Genomic DNA, 21,728 nt, shown 5'->3' on the forward strand with positions numbered 1-21,728 from the left:
CTAAAAAGCACCATCTCCTTAGCGACAGGAGAACCTGTGCAGTGAAGTGCCACGGCCCTCTTTCATGAGCCTTCTTATTGACAGGTCTCCTGCCACCCTGTAGAGACTCCGTGTCCTTGCCTGACAAACTTGATCTGCATTAAGTGGGATGATGCTGTCAGCTTGTAAGCCAGCAACCATCCCCATGGCCAGGCCTGGGAAGTCCGAAGTCGGGCAATGTGTCTCACCTGGGCGATTCTTTTTCTTCCAGTGCTGGAGAGAGCTGGCCATGAGGTCTCTCAGGCATGGAGGAAACAAATGAGAAAATTCAAGGAGACTATAGATAACTAAAACCTTCTTAGGTTCATCTGTTTCTGGTGCTTGCCTAGGTGGTTTGAAGGATAGCTGGTCTCCCTGCTGAACTCTGCCATTGACAACATTTTTAAAAAAATGAAACTTTCAGATCTGCCTTGGCTAGGAACCCTCCAGGCCTAGTTTTGAAAAACAGAGAGGAAATTTTCACTTGACAAAAGGTTAAGAGTTATGTCTAAAAGATAAGTGGAAATCTCACTGTGAATTGGATGCTGTCTAACGTGGTCCCTGCAGGAAGCTGACAATCTGATTGCCACCCTCTCCATCCCTTGGGCCTGTGTGCACCTACTGTATGCTGGATTCATTCCATACCCATTGATTTTAGCACAGAATACAGTCATTATGTTTCATATGAGCTCCCGCTGTCCCAGAGCCAAGTGCAGAACCATGAACAACTTCTTTGTGATCTGTGACAAGTGTGTACGCAGCGACTGTTGGATGGTCCCGATGACACAAAAGGCCTGTTAAATAACAAGCAAGAATTGTACATGAGCAGGAGCACAGAGTCAGCTACTCCCACTCAGACTTGAATTGTCTGCTATATGGTGTGTCTCATCCCACCATGCAGTGGAACATACACATTCACAGAAAAGGGGAGAGGTTCTGAGCAACGCCAGCATCAGACAGGTGAACAAGAGAGATGGAAAAAGCAGGTACTGTGAGGCAACGGATGGAAACATACTAGGTCATAGAATGCAAGTATTGAGTGAGAAAAGGGTTGTTTGCCAGGGTTGTGAGACATTTTATAAATATGGATTATGGTTGGATTAATAGAAACAACACAGCAGCAGATTAGAGGACTGTATACGACATGTTCAGTGCAAACGCATTCAATTCGGGGAATTTGTTTTTAATACACTGTTACAACTGATGAATCTAAAAACTATTGTATCTTTTTTTTCTTAGAAATTGCTGGATCAAATCCTGCAGAGAAATGGTGACTGATGAGGAATGATTCTCAGGCAGCCTGCTGGATTTGCAAATCTCTTAGTCAAGTAGTGAAATGCTTCTTCCGTTGCTTTCTTAAGTCAAAAGCAGAATATGTGGAATGGAGAGAGTACCCACAGCAACCATTGGCTCCACCAGTATTACAGTATACAGTATGCAGTTCTCTTCCTGTGCTGCTTTCAGACAGTAGACTAAAATTAAATATATACCACTGCTTTTGAAATTGTATATCTAAGACTATTTTGCAACAAAAAATGAACTTCGTGCTACCAATGAGAGCCCATCATCATAAAGAGCTTTATATAATGGATGGTATTATTTTTACATGAATGGCAATATTGTTTTATGTAATCTGAAACTTGATTCATGAACCTACCAGAAATGTGTTTTCATTCCACCTCACTCCTGAATAACCTTTTTATTGGAATGACAAATATGAAAGGCAATGAAAATATATGAAAAGTGCTGCATGACATTTCTATTTAGTAGCTACCTGTATCTCGTCACCTCACAAAAGCTTGAATTGAGTGGGTTCACACAGTGAACTTCATTAGGACAACAATGAATGAAGCCAGGCAGAGTCTCCCTTTTTTGGGCAGTGGTTTGGGAAAAACTACTAACACTATCCGAGACTCAACAGGGATGTTACACTACATAATCTCACTCAGCCAGAGGGACCACTTGTTGCAATTTCTCTGAGGTAAAAATACTGTAGGATTAAAAAACCCATAAGGTTTAAAAGACAATTTCTTAAGATTAACATCACAAGAACACTAGCAAAAACAATCATATTTAACAGTACAGAATGGTTTGTGTTGAGATTTGTATTTTCTAACCCCCAAATCTTTTCTGTGTGTGTTTTGATGTTGATATTAGGCTGGTGGTTCACAGCATGTGCGAGTCTAGTACGTCAAATTATATTTCCCAATAATAAACTGCATCACTACACAAACAGGTTTGCTTGAAACGTGGAAAATGCATTAGGTAACAACAAACAGGTTTTAAGGTGAGAATGTGTAGAAGTTACATGTAGTATTAATACTGTAGATGTAATCCCACCCCAAACCAATGTGTGTAATACAAGAAATCTGTAACTTCCTGAAAATTGCATTAAAATGGTAAGAACGATGTATAAAATACTGCACAAGAATCTAAATTGAGTCACTGCCTATTGATTGTTGAAGGCAACTGAAATTCAGATTGCTGCAGCAGTAGGTCATCTGTCTTTTAAGGGTGTGCACTTATCTTCTGTCTTTTTAAATAAAACATAATTCTGTATATTCCATTCAATTATTTAATTTTTGTCATGAAAAGTATTTTAGATATTCTCCATGCTTTTTATTCCTCTATAAATCGTCGACCAAAGGCTGTGATATTTTGTATCCTCCAATAAACTATATATTATGACACGTCTTTGAGTGAAATGCACTTTTTAATGCAGTGGTGTGAATTTTGTGAGGACGTATTGTGAAAAATCTGTATCTTAAATTAAAGACCAAATTATATATGTGAAGTACAGTATGCTACTTTTAGATCAGCTTAAAAAGTTTTTCTTAAAAAACACCTTGCTTTTAATTTTATTAGAGACTTTATAGTATTTGATTCTCAAAAAATAGGAACATAGCTAATATTTCACTTTACAATGCACTGTTATTTTTCTGTGCTCTGCTGTTTGTTTCAATCTAGCCCAATATAATGAATTTCTTCTCTTCTTAGTCATGACCCATTGTGGCAAGATAAAGTATGCTCCTTTTTTACAGTACTTTGACACACACTTTTTTCATGGAAGACGTACAACAGTAAAAAGTTGTAAAAAGTTTCATAAAGACTTTATTAATGTATTCTTTTATTTTTTGAATGGCCAAGACAAATTGACAAGAAATCAAGTTATTGAGGAAATTGAATTTTTCTTCACTTTCACTGCTTTTAGATCTAACTTGAGGTTTGAGGAATTTGACTTTTGAAATAGGAATTCCTAGCTAATGGAACTCAGGAGGCAGCCCAATGAAGTGAAAGAAGTCATTGTCAAAGAAGTGCTTCACATGAGATATGACATCTTGTTTCAGTCAAGGCCTAGATACACTAATTCTCTAGGATAAATTTTGCCTCACATTATAGGCATTATAGGTAAGATAGGACAACTGGTGCATATAAGTCCTGAGCTTCAGAAAAGTGGGTGCACCTCTGGAATGTTAAGAGTTACTAGTTAGTTGTTTATATAAAAGGTAGTCTGATAATCTCTTTGTTTCCTTCTAGTACTGTACATCTTGGTACAGTTTGGGAGAGACATTTTTTCCAAACAGGTTGAGTTTCAAATATATTTTAAAAAATGATTACTCTGCATGCAGAAATTAGTTCAATATAAGAAGAAATACATGTATATTGTATTTGTGTTGTAAAAACAGTTACTTTAGTTAACAATGCAATGTACTGCAAGAAATTAATTTGCTTCAACTGACATTTGTTATACATTGTGCAAGGCAATATATTCCCAAAAATCTCTTAATTTAAACCACCAAAGAATTGCTTTTCATAGTTTGGAACGTTGAAAACAACAAACCTGTCTTTCCCACCAAACCCTTTAAGTCTGTTTTTAGTACCGGCCAATAATGAAAACACCTACTTCAGCTGCCAGCACCTTTCAATTAAAACATAATTTTTTACTGTCCCAAAAACAATTATTATTGTCCTAGAACAAAAATATTTTGCTCCCACTGTTGAGCAGATAGAGAAAATGTTATTCAAAGCTTTCTGAAACCTGAATTCAATAATTTTTAATGCTATCCCATGCAGTAAATTGCAAGTACTGTAGACCAGCACATTCCTAGCACTGACCTGTTCAAACACTGATTTTATGTGATAAAGTCCTATTACCTGGACTGACAAGCTTAGCAGGGATTAACATCAACCAGCACAAAGCGTAGGTACAAGCAGTGTAAGCCAGTCACAGCCAATGTTTGTCCTCGCTGTTGCAGATTCACCATTCAAACGTGGATCATCAGATGTCAGTCAATATGTCTGTACACTTCAAGGCACATGCCACTATCCAACAGGCCAGTCTGTTACAATGGCTGGGAAGGAGGCTATCTACCATCCAAGGAAAGAGCTAAGTCCTGCCTCTTTGGCCAATACGATGGGGGCCAGGCTTCAGGCTCTCTATTTAGCCATCTGTGTATCAACAGAGCCTCTAATTGGCTGCCGGACGAGCAGCCAAGACCCACAGGCAACAAAGGTTCTATGTCATTTCTACAGAAAAGCCCAACACGTAAAAGCAGGCAAAAGACAGGCATGTAAGCCATTCTTCAGAACTATCTTGCAAGTACAAATATAAACCAGGATAGTTTTGGAACAAGGGTTTATAGACACATGAGAGTCTATATGAATACAACAAACCTTTACCAAAGTACAGGCAGATGTTCCAAATAACATTTCCTCAAGGGTGAAGCATGACTTAGCCTGGGCACGCAAAGCCTGGACCAAAACTGAATCACAGATCTGTATTAATGAAGCAACTAATGATGACAACTAATGTTTACAGAAATGTTTTGCAGCAGAAAACACTTCCTTACTATTCTAAAAGTTCTCAGAAGAGGCAGGAACCCATTCTGACTGCAGTGATACTGTACATCTCAAATTATCACACAAAGAGTTTGGTAAGATCTACAGGTCACAAGCTTCATGCAGCTATAGTTGCACGTCAACAAAGCAATAAAAAATACTGACTTTAACACTGAAATTTACTTAAAGAGAATGTGTCCTAATACTTTTAGTCACTTGAAACCACTGGGTTATACACAAAGCATGTTTTTTTGTTATTGGTTCAAACGTATGCATGTAATTACTCAAAAGTAAAAATGTATTGTATACTTATGATTCATACTAATCTCATGGTCACAAACTCAAATTAATTGACTGGAAGATAAAACTAAGAATGTTGAATTTGCTGGGCCAGTACTTTTGGAGGGAACTGTATGATACTGTATAATACATGATTGCCCGCAGCCTTATTACTCTGCAACTCACAACTGGCAAACCACTGAAGCTAAGCAGGTGTGAGCCTGGTCAGTACCTGGATGGGAGACCTCCTGGGAAAAACTAAGGTTGCTGCTGGAAGAGGTGTTAGTGGGGCCAGCAGGGGGTGCTCACCCTGTGGTCTGTGTGGGTCCTAATGCCCCAGTATAGTGACGGGGACACTATACTGTAAACAGGTGCTGTCCTTCAGATGAGACATAAAACTGTGGTCCTGACTCTTTGTGGTCATTAAAAATCCCAGGGTGTCTCTCGAAAAGAGTAGGGGTGTAACCCTGGTGTCCTGGGCAAATTTCCCATTGGCCCTTACCAGTCATGGCCTCCTAATACCCCTCCTCTATGAATTGGTTTCATCACTCTGTTGTCCTCCCCACTGATAGCTGATGTGTGGTGAGTGTTCTGGTGCCAGGTGGATGCTGCACATTGGTGGTGGTGGAGGGGATCCCCATTACCTGTAAAGTGCTTTGAGTGGAATGTCCAGAAAAGCGATATATAAGTGTAAGCAATTATTATAATAATGTTATATCTATTTTGCCTTTTATTCAATACCTTTCCACGCTTCCTCCAGCGTGTTTGTTCAGAATGATATCCCAATAATAATGAGCTAAGTCAGCTAATCTAAAGTGGTAACTATGGGCATCACAGAGGACTTCAGGTTCTGGCACAGCCTTTTTTCCAGCTGCATCACCTCAGCAGATCTCTGCTCCTACGGTACCTAGATAACCAGCAAGCACAGAGTGGGTTAACAAGGGCTGGCTGGTCGGACAACAGGTGCTGTTGATAAGTTATGGGTCAGCTAATGATCGTATATTGTTGACCAGCCTTATATTATTTTGGCCCCTACAAACGATCTGCTTTGAATAAAAAAGGACAATTAGGTCAGCCTTTTTTTTTAGATCTGTTAGTGTCATTAAGCACAAAGAACATTGCAGTGTGTATTAATGAAAACAGATGTTAGAGAGAGAAAATGAAGTGACTTTACAGTGGACTCAAAGGCTATGATCGATATCTCTGTAATCATATACTGTACATACACCCATCTCAATGGGGTGTGGAACTCTGAGGGCAGGATAGGATGACATAATCTATCCCGTTGAAGACCAAAAACAGACACATAAATGAGGACTGCATATGTGAGGATTCTGCACAGATTTCTGGACCTCCGACCTATATTCAATTTATTTTCCAACTGCTTTATCCAATATAGGATTGCAGGGGGGCCAAAGCCTATCCCAGCAGGCAAAGGGAGCGATGCAGGATACATCCTGGAAGAGAAGCCTGTCTATCACAGAGCATGCACATACTCTACACATGCACACACACACCAATCTTCCCAGAAGCAACCTAACCTACCAGCACATCTTTGGACTGTAGGAAGAAGCTGGAGCACCCTGAGGATACCTAAATGAACAAGGAGTGAAAAAAACAAACTACGTGTAGACAGCACCCCATGTCCAGGATTGAACCCAAGGCCCCAGCACTGCAACACAGCAATGTTAACCTCTGTGCCAACTGTATACATATATACATACTCTAATTCTTTATTTCGTATTGATATTGGCCCAAAGATTGCTGGTTAACTGGGTACATCCAGGTTAAATTGAAAGTTTTTAAATACAAACTAAAAATGAATCTAAATTTGGGGTTGATCATTAACTTACAGGTTCAGTTCGCAGGTTGTCACTGAACCTCTTGAGATTAATACGGAATCAGCTTCTTCCTTTAGTACTAATTGTACAATTGAAAAAGAAAGAAACCATTAAATCATATTTATTTTCAACAAAGAATAGAAATGAAAAAGAAGGCTTCAAAGCACAGTATTTTTAATGTCATTCTAAAACAGCAATTAAGCTATACTTATTACATTTGACATATTACATTAACATGTAACATTTTACATATTACATTTTACATGCTGAACTCGGTGTACAAAAATGTGCAGAATTGTCAGACTATTTACAGTAAATATTATTTGATATCATTGATCAAATGATCCACAAAAAATCATTTTAAGATAATACTCGATAAGACGTTAAAATATTACTTGAATTAAAAAAATATATAACATCACCACAGCCATCGTTATTTAATACGTGCTACAGAACTTCGCTTCTTGGGAGCAAATACAGCACATTCGCGAGGTTCAAAAATCTGTTGGGATATTTCGGCTTTAGGACCTCGCTGAATCCTCTGCTTAAAGCACATGCGAGGACAGAAGACAAGACTTTGTTCCATAAAGAGAGCTTAACCGATGTCAGTTTGGTAGATTCAATTGTCTGCTTTTTCTTTCATCCTTCTCACTAACAATCTAATGTATGGTTTCTAAACCGGAGAGGCGGACGTCCTACCTTTGTGTTTTGAAAATCGTTGACTAAAAAGTTCATGACAGCAGTAGTATCGTATAGCCAGAAGTCTGAGTAGGATTTGTTGGGTTTTTTTTAGGAGTTGATCATATTGCAGGAAATCACTCACATCCTGAACATCAGCTGCCTGGCTTTATATTATGCTCATGCTGCCGTGATTTCAGCTGATCGGTTATCATCACCCGAAGCCGGACAACATGACAAACCGGCGATGGAATGAAAACTTCGTCTTTTTCACCGCCCTCCAGGTTCTGTCACTTGTAACAACGAGGTGCTTCTCTGTCAAGCCACCAACTGAAGCACCTGAAGGTAAGATGAGCAGTGAAAGCCAGATCTTAAGAATACTAATTAGAAAAGTGTCAATTATGATTGAAATCGCAAAGACTCAATGCAGTGGTTACTTTTTATTTGTAATAATTATTTTTTTTGCCGTTTTAGAAAGTTTCCACATCTATTTGCAGAGTGCGGTGCATTCATAAACATAAGTTTTGGAAAAATACACAGCTTGAAAAGTTGAGTTTTGCAATGAAAAACTGTCAAAAAGAGAATTTTATCTCCTTAGTGTTTGACACGTTGATGCCCTGAAAAATGCATTAGGCAAATTGTTCTGGGTTTGTGGTCTGGTGATACCAAAGCTTCGTGTTATACTGTATGGAATAAGGTTAGTGAAGCAGTTATCTGCATCCTTCTTTAAAATGAATCATTACATACAGTGTGTACTATTTCTCTTTAAATAAGTAATAGAAGATGTCATCTTCTTTTTCCCTGTGTTTGATGAAGACTGTCTTGATTTCTGTTGCATTTTTGTGGCAGGGGTCAATTTGTCAATTTGCAAATGTGGATCTTTCTATAACACTCTTCTTTTACTATCATTTTACAGTCATTATTTTTAACATAAATACTGTAGCTGTTTATTCCCAATTAATTATGTAAGTGTATGTGCGTGAGATACATTTTATCTGAAAGATAAATGTGTACAAATGGATATAAAGTATAAATACAAACCAATGCTGTATTTGTTCTGTGGACCCATATTGTCTATTGTAGGACAGGCCAATTGAGAGAAATAGGATCTAGTCAAGGGAATGGATGACTGCTGTCACCTATCTTTCAGAGACACAGGGCTTTCCTTTACTCTCTTGATAGCAAAAGCACATGTGAGACGTGCATCTGCAGTGCCAATCCAACCTTTGAGAACTTCCCCTTTAATCCATATTCCATGTGCAGTTGGTTAGAAATACTTGTTGTTTTGTAAAGTGAACACATATAAAATCAAATGCATCATATAGTACATAAAGCACAAGAAACTGTTTTATTCTTGTTTAGTTGGACCCATGCATTAGGAAACAGCCATAAACTGAGGTTCACAGAGAAGAAATACCGGAGATGTAAATGGAATGAAATTTATTATATTTTGTGCACCTGCATACCATGTGCACCTTACATCTGAAGAACATGTTGCTAACATGAACTGTTTCTCCACCCACAATATTTTAGATCTGCACTGCAAACAATTCAAAACGTCACCAGCAATGTAGTCCAGAGCTCTATAAATGCTTTATGTTTCAGGTTTGCAAAGGCATAAATAAATACATGTCTCTAGGAAAATGCTAAAATGTAAAGAATTACTTGCTGGGAGTTATATTGTATGATGGATAACTGCAAGTGTAAAATAAAAAAGGTTTTCCATTTTTGAAGTCTAATAATGTTTGTGATATGTACTGTAGTACTGTATGTGGTAGTTTATTGCCTCTCTGTTAATTGTACGGTACAATTCCTATATAACTCTGAACACTTCTGTAACTGGCATCAAAGAAACACATGTGTAACTTCAAATGTAGAGACATAGCGGTCAGTGGAGTGCACTGGATACATTTTGGACACGTGAGTCAAAAAACACCATCGTTTTTGCTACCATGAAGACAAAATATAGAATATATATCTATCTGCTAATGATGTGGAAAAGCAGTTCTTTACCAATTATTTCTTTAGATTAATGTACTATGGTTTACTGTGGTTAATGTAAATCAGCCATGGCCTTTAGAGCTGATGGTGACCAGGTCTGCTGAGCACTTTGGCTTCCCAGGGAGCCTCAGAGCCAGAGGTGCTGTTGTAAAACCGGTTTCAGTTCAGTGTGCAGGACTCATTAGTTTCCACGCAGAATCTACTTGTCAGCTGTTGAGTGTATCCACATAATTTACTGTTCCAAAGCCTCTTAGTTAATGAATTCCATTTAATATCAAAAAGGGCAATTGCAAAATATATTGTTTCAAAACAATTTCACAATTATAATAATAATAACAACAATAATAATAACAAACATACTTTTATTATATTAACACATCACCTTTCTAACCTTTATGCGTTAGTCAATTATTGTACTATTTTAATTTGATGTCCGGCTTTGAAAACTATTCAACGATACCCTGACTTTTATCCACCCCCATCCCCTCCACTTCAAAAGCAAAATATCTATCTGAAGTCATTGAGATCAAGGGAATTCCCATGACAGTAACAGGCAATGTGGAAAACTGACCAGGGAGTTTGCTTAAAACTAGAAAAAAAGTTTATCAAGCATGTAAGAAACAAGCATATCCAGACAGAGCAACACAAAATATTTATTCAGATGTTCCCTGCCTCTACTGTACATCCTCACACTTTCTATGATCTAGTTGTCCATTAAATGTGTTTATGAGATCAAGATGTTGTCTGTCTTTTATTGGAGGTATGTGAACATATCTCAAAATAAACTATATGTATTTTTAAACCATGTGTTCTTAAGCATTTCTAGTAAAACATCTAAAGTAACAGCTCACTGCATTATGATGAATCATTTTTCCTGGGTGGCGAACATGCCCGGGTAAAATGTTCAAGTAGGAGATGAAATGGAGGTTCAGGCCTTGCCTGAATGGTGAATGGTGCGGCCCCAAGGTGAGGTGTTCATGACCCAGTGGGTCTGCTCTGGGCCTAGACCTAGAGTATGGTTTAAGAACCCGGGCCTATACTGTTTTACATTGAATATTCAAGCCAGGAGTGAGAAGCACTTTGTTAAATATGAAATCTACTGGAATAAATAATAATAAACTTATTCATGTTAAATAGTGCCTTTAAAAGTGACTTCTCAAAGTGCTTTACAGTAGGAAGAAACGCACACAATGAGCGGTGACAGCAGAATTACATAAGTACAATAAGGGTTTGGAATACAATAGGGAAGCATAGGGGCAGACACAGAACCAGTTAAAAAAAGCCCTTCTTAAGAAGAAGGTTTTGTGTCTTGAAAGTGCTCAGAGAAGGCGACTCTCTGATTTCCTTAGGGATAGAATTAGAATTTAAGTGCTTTGGGGCGTAGAAAGAGAAGGTACTGTGTTTATAGATTATAGAAAACAGCCATAACATAAAGGTCGTTTTCCAACTTTTGATGGCAGGGCATGGTTTAAATATCATGATGACCTTTAAGGCTATCTTAAGGCTGTTCGTCTTAGATGTTTTCTTAGGAAATCTTAGGTTTATGAAAGGCATTAAGTACAGCTACTTAAATCTGAGTTCACTTGCTTGTTTTCATGTACACCATCGTTTGTACATACTGGCAGAGGGTATTCAGGCTACCCTGTTTGAAGACATACATTGGAAGCACATTGGCGGCTGGACAGTTGGAAGGCACTATCAATTCACAGTAGCCGTCAGAATGGCATGAACTTCTGCATGGAGACGGCTAAATGGAGAAGGCAATACAAAGCAGAAATGCAGTTCCCCACCAAAATGTTCCACATCTGCAGTATTTCAGAATACTCTTAGCATATATTGTCGTTTCCTTATGCCAGGAATGTATGTGGTCCCAGGTTAAGCATTCTTTCATTATGAATCAATGCATTGACATTATGAATAGAGCAGCTGATTGTATTTTTATGAGGGATCTGATGGCTGCTTTAGGTTGTCCTGGTGGATCAATTAAACAGTAGTCAGACATGATGGTGGATCATCTGTATTTATAAGCACATGCTGTAATTCAATTCAACTTGATAGTCTGCTTTAAAATATCAGTGCGCAGTTACTGTCAGTAGTGGCTACCCATCATTTTATTTCAAATGAAAAGAACCATAATGTAATTATTGATCGAGGGAATTAATTTAATCAAATGCAGCATCTACCCCTTACTCCTAACACTGCCTCTACCAATAGCCTGAAAACCCTTTTGGGGTAGTTCTTTCTAGTGTTTTTGAATTAATTGTTTAATCTTCAAACACCTCCTCCAGGGAAAGGACCTTCACTGAACAATTAGCCTCCCTGTCAGGCTTAGTTATATCAGAAGGTACTGAAAAGTGCTAATGTCAACAATTGTGTCCCAGCATAATTAAGACATCTATCTATGTTCTGTGGAACCCAGATGGTAATAAACTAAAAATATTAAGTTAACGTCTGAGAAATGCAGTTGTTGTTTTTTTTGCAGCGCACAGTGACATATTATCATTAAAATAGAAAGAATAAAACAGAAAAGAGTCACTAATATACAGTATGTCATTATTGTTATATCACTATAATGCTTCTTGAATTTTTATGTGTTGAAGATTGTTTTGTGAACGAGTTGAGTAAAACTACTTGGAGAGAAGTAAAGCTGATACTTAGATGCCAATGTAAGATGTGCCAAAGACCTCAGAATAACAAAACTCAAGTACTAAACAATAACAAATCAAGAACATTTCAGGGACTTACCTGATTGTATTTCATTAATGTTTCTGTCATTAAGTATGGAAAAGGTAAAAGGTAACTCTGAAAGCTGTGAAAGACAACCTAACCTTTTAAAAAGCCTTAATTGTCTATCTCTTAGTTTCCCCTTTTGTTTTCATACTCTGAGATACTTGTGCATGTTCAAATTTTGAATAATTTCTAAATATGCAAATGGAAAATAAGCAAGTTACAAATGAATTTGGGCATCAAGAATTCAAAAGGTGCATTGACTGTTGTTGATGTCAGAACATATACATTAGGTTATGGTTAAATATAGGTTAAATCTGTTTAGCATTATGCTGTTCAAAAGTAATCTGTTGAGCATCAGAGGGTAAAAGGTTGTAATAATATATGACAGCAAAGCAGGGAACAGAGATGTCCTGCAAAGTAAATGTATGTATTCTCCAGCGGCAGTACAGTATATGGTATACTAATAAAAATACTATGTGATCACAAAAAATTGTGAGCTACATCTCTGTGAATATGTTTTTGACTGTTTATCCAGTCTTCCATATCCAGGAGTTCATTATCACTGTGAAATGGAGAAACTCTTGAACTCTGTACGTCTATGAGAGGTGGGGGAAAACCAGAGTGCCTGGGAAGAACTGATGTAAACGCAGGATAATATGCAAACTCTACTGTCCATAACGGAGTCCTGACCCAAACTGTCGGGACTTCAGGAAGCGCACCACTGTGGTGCCCCATATTCATGACAAATAATGTATATTTTAAAAAGCACTTGCAACCTTGGTAGCACAGAGGTCCAGTGGTTAGCGTTGCTGTGTCACCGCATGGGGGCCCCGAGTTCACTTCTGGACCTAGGGTCCTATCTACATGGAGTTTGTATGTTCTCCTCATGTTCACATGGGTTTCCTCTGGGTGCTCCGGTTTGTTCCTGCAGTCCAGAAACAAACTGGTAGATTAATTGGCTTCTTAGAAAATTGGACCTGGTGTGAGTTTGTATTTGTGTGTTTGTGTCTGTCTCCTCTGTGTGGATTGGCGTCCCACTCAGGGTGTATCCTGATTTGTGCCTATTGCTTGCTGGGATAGGATACGGCTCCCTGCAACCCTGAATTGGAAGAAGTAGTCAGAAAATGTATGGGTGGATTGGGTGGATAGTGCAACGTTAACAAAAGCACATAAAGCTCAGAAACAGCCAACTAGGTTTAACATGCCTGGGGACTCTGCTAGCATTTGTAAAAAATGTTCTTTCCCCATTCCAAGTTTTCTCATTCAATCTGCATGTATTGCTCTCTGTGGTACAGTATGTGGGTATTTGAATCTGTTTTTTAGATTAAATGCATTTGGGACTTTATGAATTAGAATCAAAAGCGCTGTTGTATTTAAGATGTTTAGTCCTATTGTTTTTTTAATTTATTAGCAGTTTCTCCCTATTAGAATAAGTGGTGACACTAATGCTTTGAAGTATAGCCTTTGCAAATTCCCTACTTAGTCACATAGCAATTTATTTTTTTTAAGTGCTAACAAAAGCTATTTGTCTGAAGTCAAGAGGAAGGATTTAAATGAAACAGGTTTACTGTAGAGAACTGTGTTTATAAAGAAGCTCTCAGAAATTGGCAAGATGGAGAAGAACAGACCAAATAATGAAAGCCAATTTTTTTCGACTCATTAGAACTGGAAAAGCACAACAGTTTTAACTTTTGAGCTGTGAAACAAATTCTCCAAATGCACGTTGTGAAACTCCAAAGCAATGCATGCTACAAATAATTTGAATGCCAAGTTTTACCTTTAAATGGTTCTGGGTCTTTATAAACCTTTGTAAATTTATTTTAAAAAAAATTCCCTCAAAAGACCACCAGTCTGGTATGAATTGCAAAAAGGAACTGTGGTATGGGTTCTTTACAGATAACTGTGTTCCAGTGAAAAGGTCTGCAGTGATATAAATTATGTAGATTAAAAAACAATAGCTAATGTTGGTGAATATGGACTGCTGAACGCTTTAAGGTAAAAACTGAGAAAGAATAATCTATGACTGTGCATGGAAAGCCTTTAAGTGGATCATGCACAACCCCCTTAAAGACGCATAGTCAAATTGTGTGTTTCCCCTTCTCAACAGAAATGTGCTACAAAGGTCAGAGTTCAGCTGTTGCCTTTTCTCTTTTACTTCAAGTATTGAGAGATCCCTTCTAAATAACTGTTGAACCCAAGAATAATAATTTCATTTTTACTGGATTGGTTTAACTGGGAGTTTAATGCTCCTCACAGAATCATCAGAAGGAAAATTAAACAGAAATATGAATCTGTGATTTTTTTATGCTCATACAGTAATTGTCCTATGAGTAATTCTGCTCTGTTGCATTTGAAACATGAAAATATCCTATTAATGTGAAGTCTTGATGCAAGTGCTGGGTGTCAGATGGGGTACAGTTCGTATTTGTCGTCTGGCTTGGTTTCTGATGCTACATTTAAATTTCTTTTTGCAGACCTTGCACAGTCCATAAAGAAGTGGACAGGCGGGTAATGTGGAAATTTAAAGAAAAAACAGGGCTTTTACAAACAGTTCTGTATTTGAAGGTTCTGTTTCCAGCTACCCCCCAAAAAAACAGAATCTTTGTGGTTGTGGTGACCAAAGCTTTGACCTGCTAAATGCTCTCTGCTCAGAAGCTGTGGTCTTGTGGCGGACCAAACCATACACCCAGTGATTATGTCACACACACACATACTGTATGAAGCCTGCTGCTTCCCTTCCCTGAGGACTGAAGGGTCTCATCACTGCATCCTCAAATCACATCAACACCTAACACACTTCTGGGATGCAGACGCAAAGCCATGAGACAAAGCTATATGTTTTATATTTCACTCTAGAAAATGACATTGAGGTGAAGTGTCTGCTTGTCAGTCTATGCATTCCCTTGAGATGCTCAGGACTTATTTTTTCTTTATGCGTCTGATGAAAGTATTGTAGGATATTGATGTCATGACACTGGCTGAGATTTATTAGTGAGTGCTTTCTTTAGTCAGGAGCTGTAATAATAAGACAGAAAAAGAAGAGCACAAAGCTGCTGCCACTGACGTCCTGCTGTCATCCACTGCACATTAGCCATGTCATTATAAGAGAGCTGAAACATTTTTGTAGTCATTGCGGCTGTTAATATAGATTTAAAAAAACAGCATATGGGTGACTAAGATAACGCTTTCTTCAAATGTCTGAGTTTGACTGGATTTTCGCTTTGAGTCCCTGCCAAAGCATGTGCTTTCCATGACCGACAAGAGTCAGATGGTTTTCTAAATGAAATCCTTTATTAGCTCCAGATTAAGGGCTTTCACACAATTATATTACAGAAGCTCACAGACAGGAGCAATCCGACTGCCGCAGGATACCAGCTGTAGATTGTAAGCAGTGAAATTTTATGAGCGATATCAGCACCATTCCCAGAACCCTGCTGTAATGACCTTTCAGTGTGAGGTCAGTGCCAGCTAGCTGACACAGATATCATTTTGATAATTGATAATGCTGAAGCAAGCATAAACTCAGCTTCCTGGACCTGTCAGTCTTGAAGATTCTTCAAACTGGTAGAATTTGAAGAACTGTGTTAGTCAAAATGTCCAATAGAGGGAGCATTTCTGCACAACTTATTTTTGGGAGATTACATCAGACCTGGAATTCTGAGGAAATGTGTATTTTTGTTGTTATTTCTGTCCAATGCCAATTATTATCTCCTTTCAAAGATATAATATAAAGATATTTTCAGGAGGACTGAGTATAATAACTGTTATTATTGTGATGCTTAAAATTTTTATAACCTATCTGGCATACAGACTCAGAACTGTAGAAAAACAGTACTGTAGATAGCTTTTTAGAGAAACAGTGTTTTGATATGAATTAAGATGTCCAAATTTAGGAAAGAAACAGAAGGCCTGCATTGTTCTATTCTTTGTCAGTTTTGTTAATTTTCACTTAATTTTCTTCCAAATATGGAAGCTGAGATTTTTTTTTCTTTGTATTAAAATCCCTGTTAAAATGCAACTTACATTGCAGATAACACCATGAGTCAGACATTCTGATTTATGTTTATCTGTCACAAGACTGAAAGCTTGTTGCAGTGTTTTCTTGAACTTTGGAAAATCAACCAGAATGTAAGCCCATTTCTGATTCCCCAGCGTGATGAAGGAATGTGCTTGGTGGGATCAGAACAAGGCAATATAGAAGATAACACAGAAGAAACAGCAGGTGCTTCAGCTGTGGGTGTGGAGGTTGTATGAATCTCTTCAACATGGATTATGGCCTGTTGAAAACAAGGTGGTAAGACCACTTAATACATGTTTCCGGTGTTATTCCAGCAGGGAGAAAGATAGCTTGTGGTTCTGGGAGCTCCTCTGGGATCAGTGTGCCGTAATGACAGGGTATGGGCGATCCCTCCAGGGCAGGCTCTCCTTTCAGCATTATCTCACGAGATCTGGCTTTTATGGGGACCTTTGGGTATTTGGGTATTTACTCAGTCTTATGTTACCAGCAGAGATGTTTGAGATGGAAAGAATCCAAGATTAACACCCGTTTTGTGGTTTAGCTTTATAATTACCCCATATGCACTTCTACCAGCTATTGAGGCGTTATCACTCAACAAGGTAAGGAGGAGTACAGCCTGTGGACATTAAACACTTCCAGACTATTCCTTACTAAAATCATAGTCTGAATCTAAAAAACTCCCAAATAACAGTGCTTACCTCATTGAGTCTTGGGACTGTATGATTAATGCGTGAATGGACAGCTATTCCAATTTAAATTTCCAAAATGTCTCCCTTACTAAATTAAGGTCAAGGAAGGACAGTATAAGTATCAGAATATAAAAGTCAGGGCCACTACTCACAAGGAAACTGTTTTAATTTATTGTCGAAATGATCTGGGTAGTTGCCTATGGTGTAAATAGGATTTTCACTGTTTCTGTACCATAATTAAATTTGATTACTGTATGGTCTTATTCAGGGCACAAAAACTCTTGCAGAACCTGTGGTGTCTTTGAAAGAAGACCTCAAACTCAGGCCCCATCTGCTTCAGTTTTGGAGTGCACTACGTGATCTTGCTGCAGCCAGCTGGGAGTGCCCGGGGTGCTCCTCATTGCTGTGGAATAAGGAATAGTAAATCTTTCCATGAATATCGCTGCTCTGACCTCCTGAACTCCGTCCCAGTAGAGAAAGCAAATTCAAAGTTAGCAGGGTAGACTAGACTACACTGACAGGACTCTAATATTTGTTTTCCGTGTCTGCTCATACTAACTCCTGCTTTTTCTATTGTTTCTTGCTTTAAAGTATTCCGAGAAAACAAAGATTTTCTTTATATTTAATCACTTGCTCTGATGAACAGATCACCTTGTGCTGTGAGATATATGGTTTTTCAGAGGTTCTCTTGAAAAGTCAGTCAATCTGTACTTTACTCTGTAAAGAAGGCACTGATGCCAAAGCATAGTTTTTGAATAATTCTTGGTACAAGGTAAGAAAAGAGAGGAAATGTCTGGTCTGCATTATACAACTTAAACAAAACTTGGCACCCGAAAGGCCCTTTAAATGGGGTTTAAGAAGTGCTAATTTAAATGGGAGATTTATTGCCCTCTTTTTTTGGGTCTAGGCATCTCAAAACGTTCAGATTGGATTAAAGCTCCAACAAAGACAGTGTGACTCTCAGAACTGCTTTTGATCACATTTTGAAGTCTTGCCCTTAAAACCTCCAGTGCCGCTTTCAAAGGAGTTGTGAGTCTTTAAATAGGCTACCCTTCACTTATTGGGAATTATACATTAATTTCAGATGCATGCCAATTTAATGCTATGGTAACATAACCAGTATGTAATTCCTTAAACTTTCTACAGTACATATCAGGAAATGGGTTTGTTCTGCTTTCCAAGCACAAAGGGTTGTATACAGTGCAGAATAAATGTCAAACTCCATTAGGTGGTTCATATCTTCCATACAGGTTAATTGCAGCTACTGAGTTAATTACTAGCAATACCCATCTTGGATAATTATCTGCGTCAAGTGTGCACTTGAAGCATTCTATCTTTTTTCTTTAATCATTTTTACAATTGGATTAATATTTCCTCTCTTTGTAGCAGGGTGATTGGGTCTGATCAGTTGCATAAAGTCCTGTAGCACTTTCTCTGTACTACTTTATAATTTTGCCTGTTGCATTAACGCTACAGTATTCATGAATAATGCAGAATATGATCTGTAATGTGTTTCAATATTTGTTGCAGACCAAAATATCTAACCTGTTGAAGTTCAGTATCTTCCAATATCCGTCTAAAAGGTGCAATATTTGTCTGACCTTTTTTTGGCATAGTGATTATCCACAAATATAACTATATATTTCTAACTATATATATAACTATATAAATATAACTATAAATAACTTTATATATCCACAAAGGGTTCAATATATTGGGGGAAAATAAAAATATCTCAAACTGATTACAAACACTGCGCTCTTCACACTATGCTTATATATTTGTTTTGGAAAATACATCACTTCGCAGGGTGTTCTAAAGTCAAAAGACTATCAGCAAAAAAAGGACTGCTAAATTTTATTTTCTTAAGAGTAGATTAAAAATAACCATCTAAATGGAGACAAAAATAAAGAGTGTTAAAAGAATTATTTTGCTGATTTCAGGTCATCGTTGAAAATAAGAACCTTTTATCAATTATCTTCTCTAGTTAAACAAAGGGCTAAAAATATTAATTTATGACTTTGGATTCCTTTCAGTGAGTAAAACGCTACATGTACTGTAGCATGTGACACTCTTGAGTTTTATAAAATAACACAAGGCTTCTTGTTGAATTGCGAGCTCTGGGAAAGGGTTGCGGCTGCCATAACCCACTGTTTGCCAGCCAAAAATATGGGAACTTCTTTCCGTAATTCCTCAGACTTCCTTTTTGAGATGTTGTGCATGTGAGAATAATTAAGCAATTGAGATTTCCAAGACTTAAGAGAAACCATCTTTTAAACAGCTAGGGAGATTGGAAGCTTGGATACACTGTGATGATGATTTCAAAGGGACCCCCAGTATTACAAAACATTGTCCATATATTAAATTTAACTTAGACTTACATTACGCAACTTCTTTCCATTTCTGTAACACAAAATAATGCACAAAAAATGTATTTAGCAATGATATGACCATCAGGATACATAAATGTGGATGCCGGGGTGCTGGTATTAATTCCACTGAAGCCTTATTACAGCCTGTGGCTTCTTTAACTAGCCTTTTTTACAAGATTTAGCTACTTTCCTCAACCAGAATTTTTTATAGATTACTAAATTTAACAAATAGCCATGCTTGGGGAAATAAATTAGTCTGAGACTTATTTTTACACTCTAGTTACAATATTTACAGCTGAGTATTAATTCTTACCATGCATCACATTAGCAAAACTGCCCCCTTTTTAAACTGATCTTGAAGCTAAACTAACAAGACTGTTATTAGACAGGAAATGTTCTACACATACAGTAATGTTACAGTATATTCAAAAAGTATTATGACAATAGTAATGTAAATGGCAACAGTGGAAGATTTAACATGTTTCTTAAATCTGACTGTAGTCAGATGAATGTTCAGTATCTTTAGACCACTTATCATTATTTTATGCATGTGAAAGAAGAAAATGTTTTATACCCAAGGAGATTTTTTCCCTATTACTTTAGCTTGCATACTGTACAAATCTAAATACGTTCTGGTGCAGCAGGTTTTCACGGTCATTTTGGCTGGGCTGTTTACACGTCTTTGTCTTTGTTTGTTTGTGCTTTGTCAAAACAAATGTCAGAGGATTTTTGCTTTTAGAACAATGAGCTTCCCACTGAGCTGGAGAGGAGTGGAAAAAGTACTGCAGTTAATGTGGCTGGTGGGGGGCAGGAGGCGTGGAATGGCTCCTGTGGTCAGGCCCAGCAGACTGAGAAGAGGGAACAGTCAGAGACAAAAGGAGGCTCTCTCAACATCTCTGTTTATCATGGAAAAACATTCACCGAGCCCAAACACATATGTGCACTCACACCCACTCACATACAATCTCACACTCACAGACATATGGGAATGTATCACTTTCTTAATGCATATTTGCACTGGTACTAATGCAGAGCTAATTGCTCTTCTCAACTAGAGTGGGCCATAGGTTTTGAAGGCTACAGGTTTAATAATAATCATAATAATAACAGCAATAATGGATCATTCCTAATTATTCTCTCTTCACCAGCAGCCATATCACCCTGCAACTCACAACTGGCAACCCACTGATGCTAAGCAGGTGTGAGCCTGGTCAGTACCTGGATGGGAGACCTCCTGGGAAAAACTAAGGTTGCTGCTGGAAGAGGTGTTAGTGGGGCCAGCAGGGGGCGCTCACCCTGTGGTCCATGTGGGTCCTAATGCCCCAGTATAGTGATGGGGACACTATACTGTAAACAGGCGCCGTCCTTCGGATGAGACGTAAAACCGAGGTCCTGACTCTCTGTGGTCATTTAAAAATCCCAGGGCGCTTCTCGAAAAGAGTAGGGGTGTAACCCCGGTGTCCTGGCCAAATTTCCAATTGGCCCTTACCAATCATGGCCTCCTAATACTTCCCCTCTATGAATTGGCTACATTACTCTGCTCTCCTCCCCACTGATAGCTGATGTGTGGTGAGCGTTCTGGCGCACTATGGCTGCCGTCGCATCATCCAGGTGGATGCTACACATTGGTGGTGGTGGAGGGGAGTCCCCATTACCTGTAAAGCGCTTTGAGTGGAGTGTCCAGAAAAGCGCTATATAAGTGTAAGCAATTATTAATTATTATTATTATTATTCAAACAATTCCCTCCACAACCAATTACAGAGCTCGGCGACTAACTAAGAAGATTCCCAGTTCCCAGTTCAGGGAGGAGAAATAAACATAAAGAACTAAACATAAGATAAAAAATGGCAACAATTCCTTGCCAGAAACGAAACAAGTAAGGTGCTAATGAAGACGTCGTTGTTTAGACAGGAACCATTCATTTTAAGGAAACCCTGGAACGAATGTCGTTGATTAATTCCAGAGAAGATTCTGATTGATTTTTGTATCTTGGTACTGTATAGTACTTGCTAACCCTCTTGTTTTGGTATGGTCTGGAAGCTACACTAGTAGACCAGAATCTAGCTCATTGATATAAATTAGGAAGAGCATTGGTCCTAATATTGAACTCTGTGGTACTCCACTAATTACATAATCCCCACTTATCTATACTCTTTTTTTATATTGACCAATTCTCAGTCTAAATATATACATTTCTCCCGAATACCTAATACTTGTAATTTAAGAACTTTATCAAACGCCTTCTGAAAATCTAAATGCAAT

General features: G+C 38.0%; 2 protein-coding genes across 3 annotated transcripts in view; both read left to right on the forward strand.

Annotated features, from left to right (window-relative positions):
• The window catches only part of c6h10orf90 (chromosome 6 C10orf90 homolog), a 29,052-nt gene extending 26,344 nt beyond the window's left edge, over positions 1-2,708 (forward strand). For both annotated transcript variants that reach the window (XM_088635098.1, XM_088635097.1), the window contains one exon: positions 1,258-2,708. In XM_088635098.1, the coding sequence (XP_088491224.1) occupies positions 1,258-1,296 (39 nt within the window). In that variant the 3' untranslated portion in view covers positions 1,297-2,708. The remainder of the gene's footprint in view (positions 1-1,257) is intronic.
• Positions 2,709-7,328: 4,620 nt separating this feature from the next.
• The window catches only part of adam12b (ADAM metallopeptidase domain 12b), a 94,088-nt gene continuing 79,688 nt past the window's right edge, over positions 7,329-21,728 (forward strand). Inside the window, exon 1 of the mRNA XM_088635102.1 lies at positions 7,329-8,000. Within this exon, the coding sequence (XP_088491228.1) occupies positions 7,889-8,000 (112 nt within the window). The 5' untranslated portion in view covers positions 7,329-7,888. The remainder of the gene's footprint in view (positions 8,001-21,728) is intronic.

The sequence above is a fragment of the Lepisosteus platostomus genome, chromosome 6 (assembly GCF_059453375.1).
Source record: "Lepisosteus platostomus isolate fLepPlt1 chromosome 6, fLepPlt1.hap1, whole genome shotgun sequence".
NCBI lineage: Eukaryota > Metazoa > Chordata > Actinopteri > Semionotiformes > Lepisosteidae > Lepisosteus > Lepisosteus platostomus.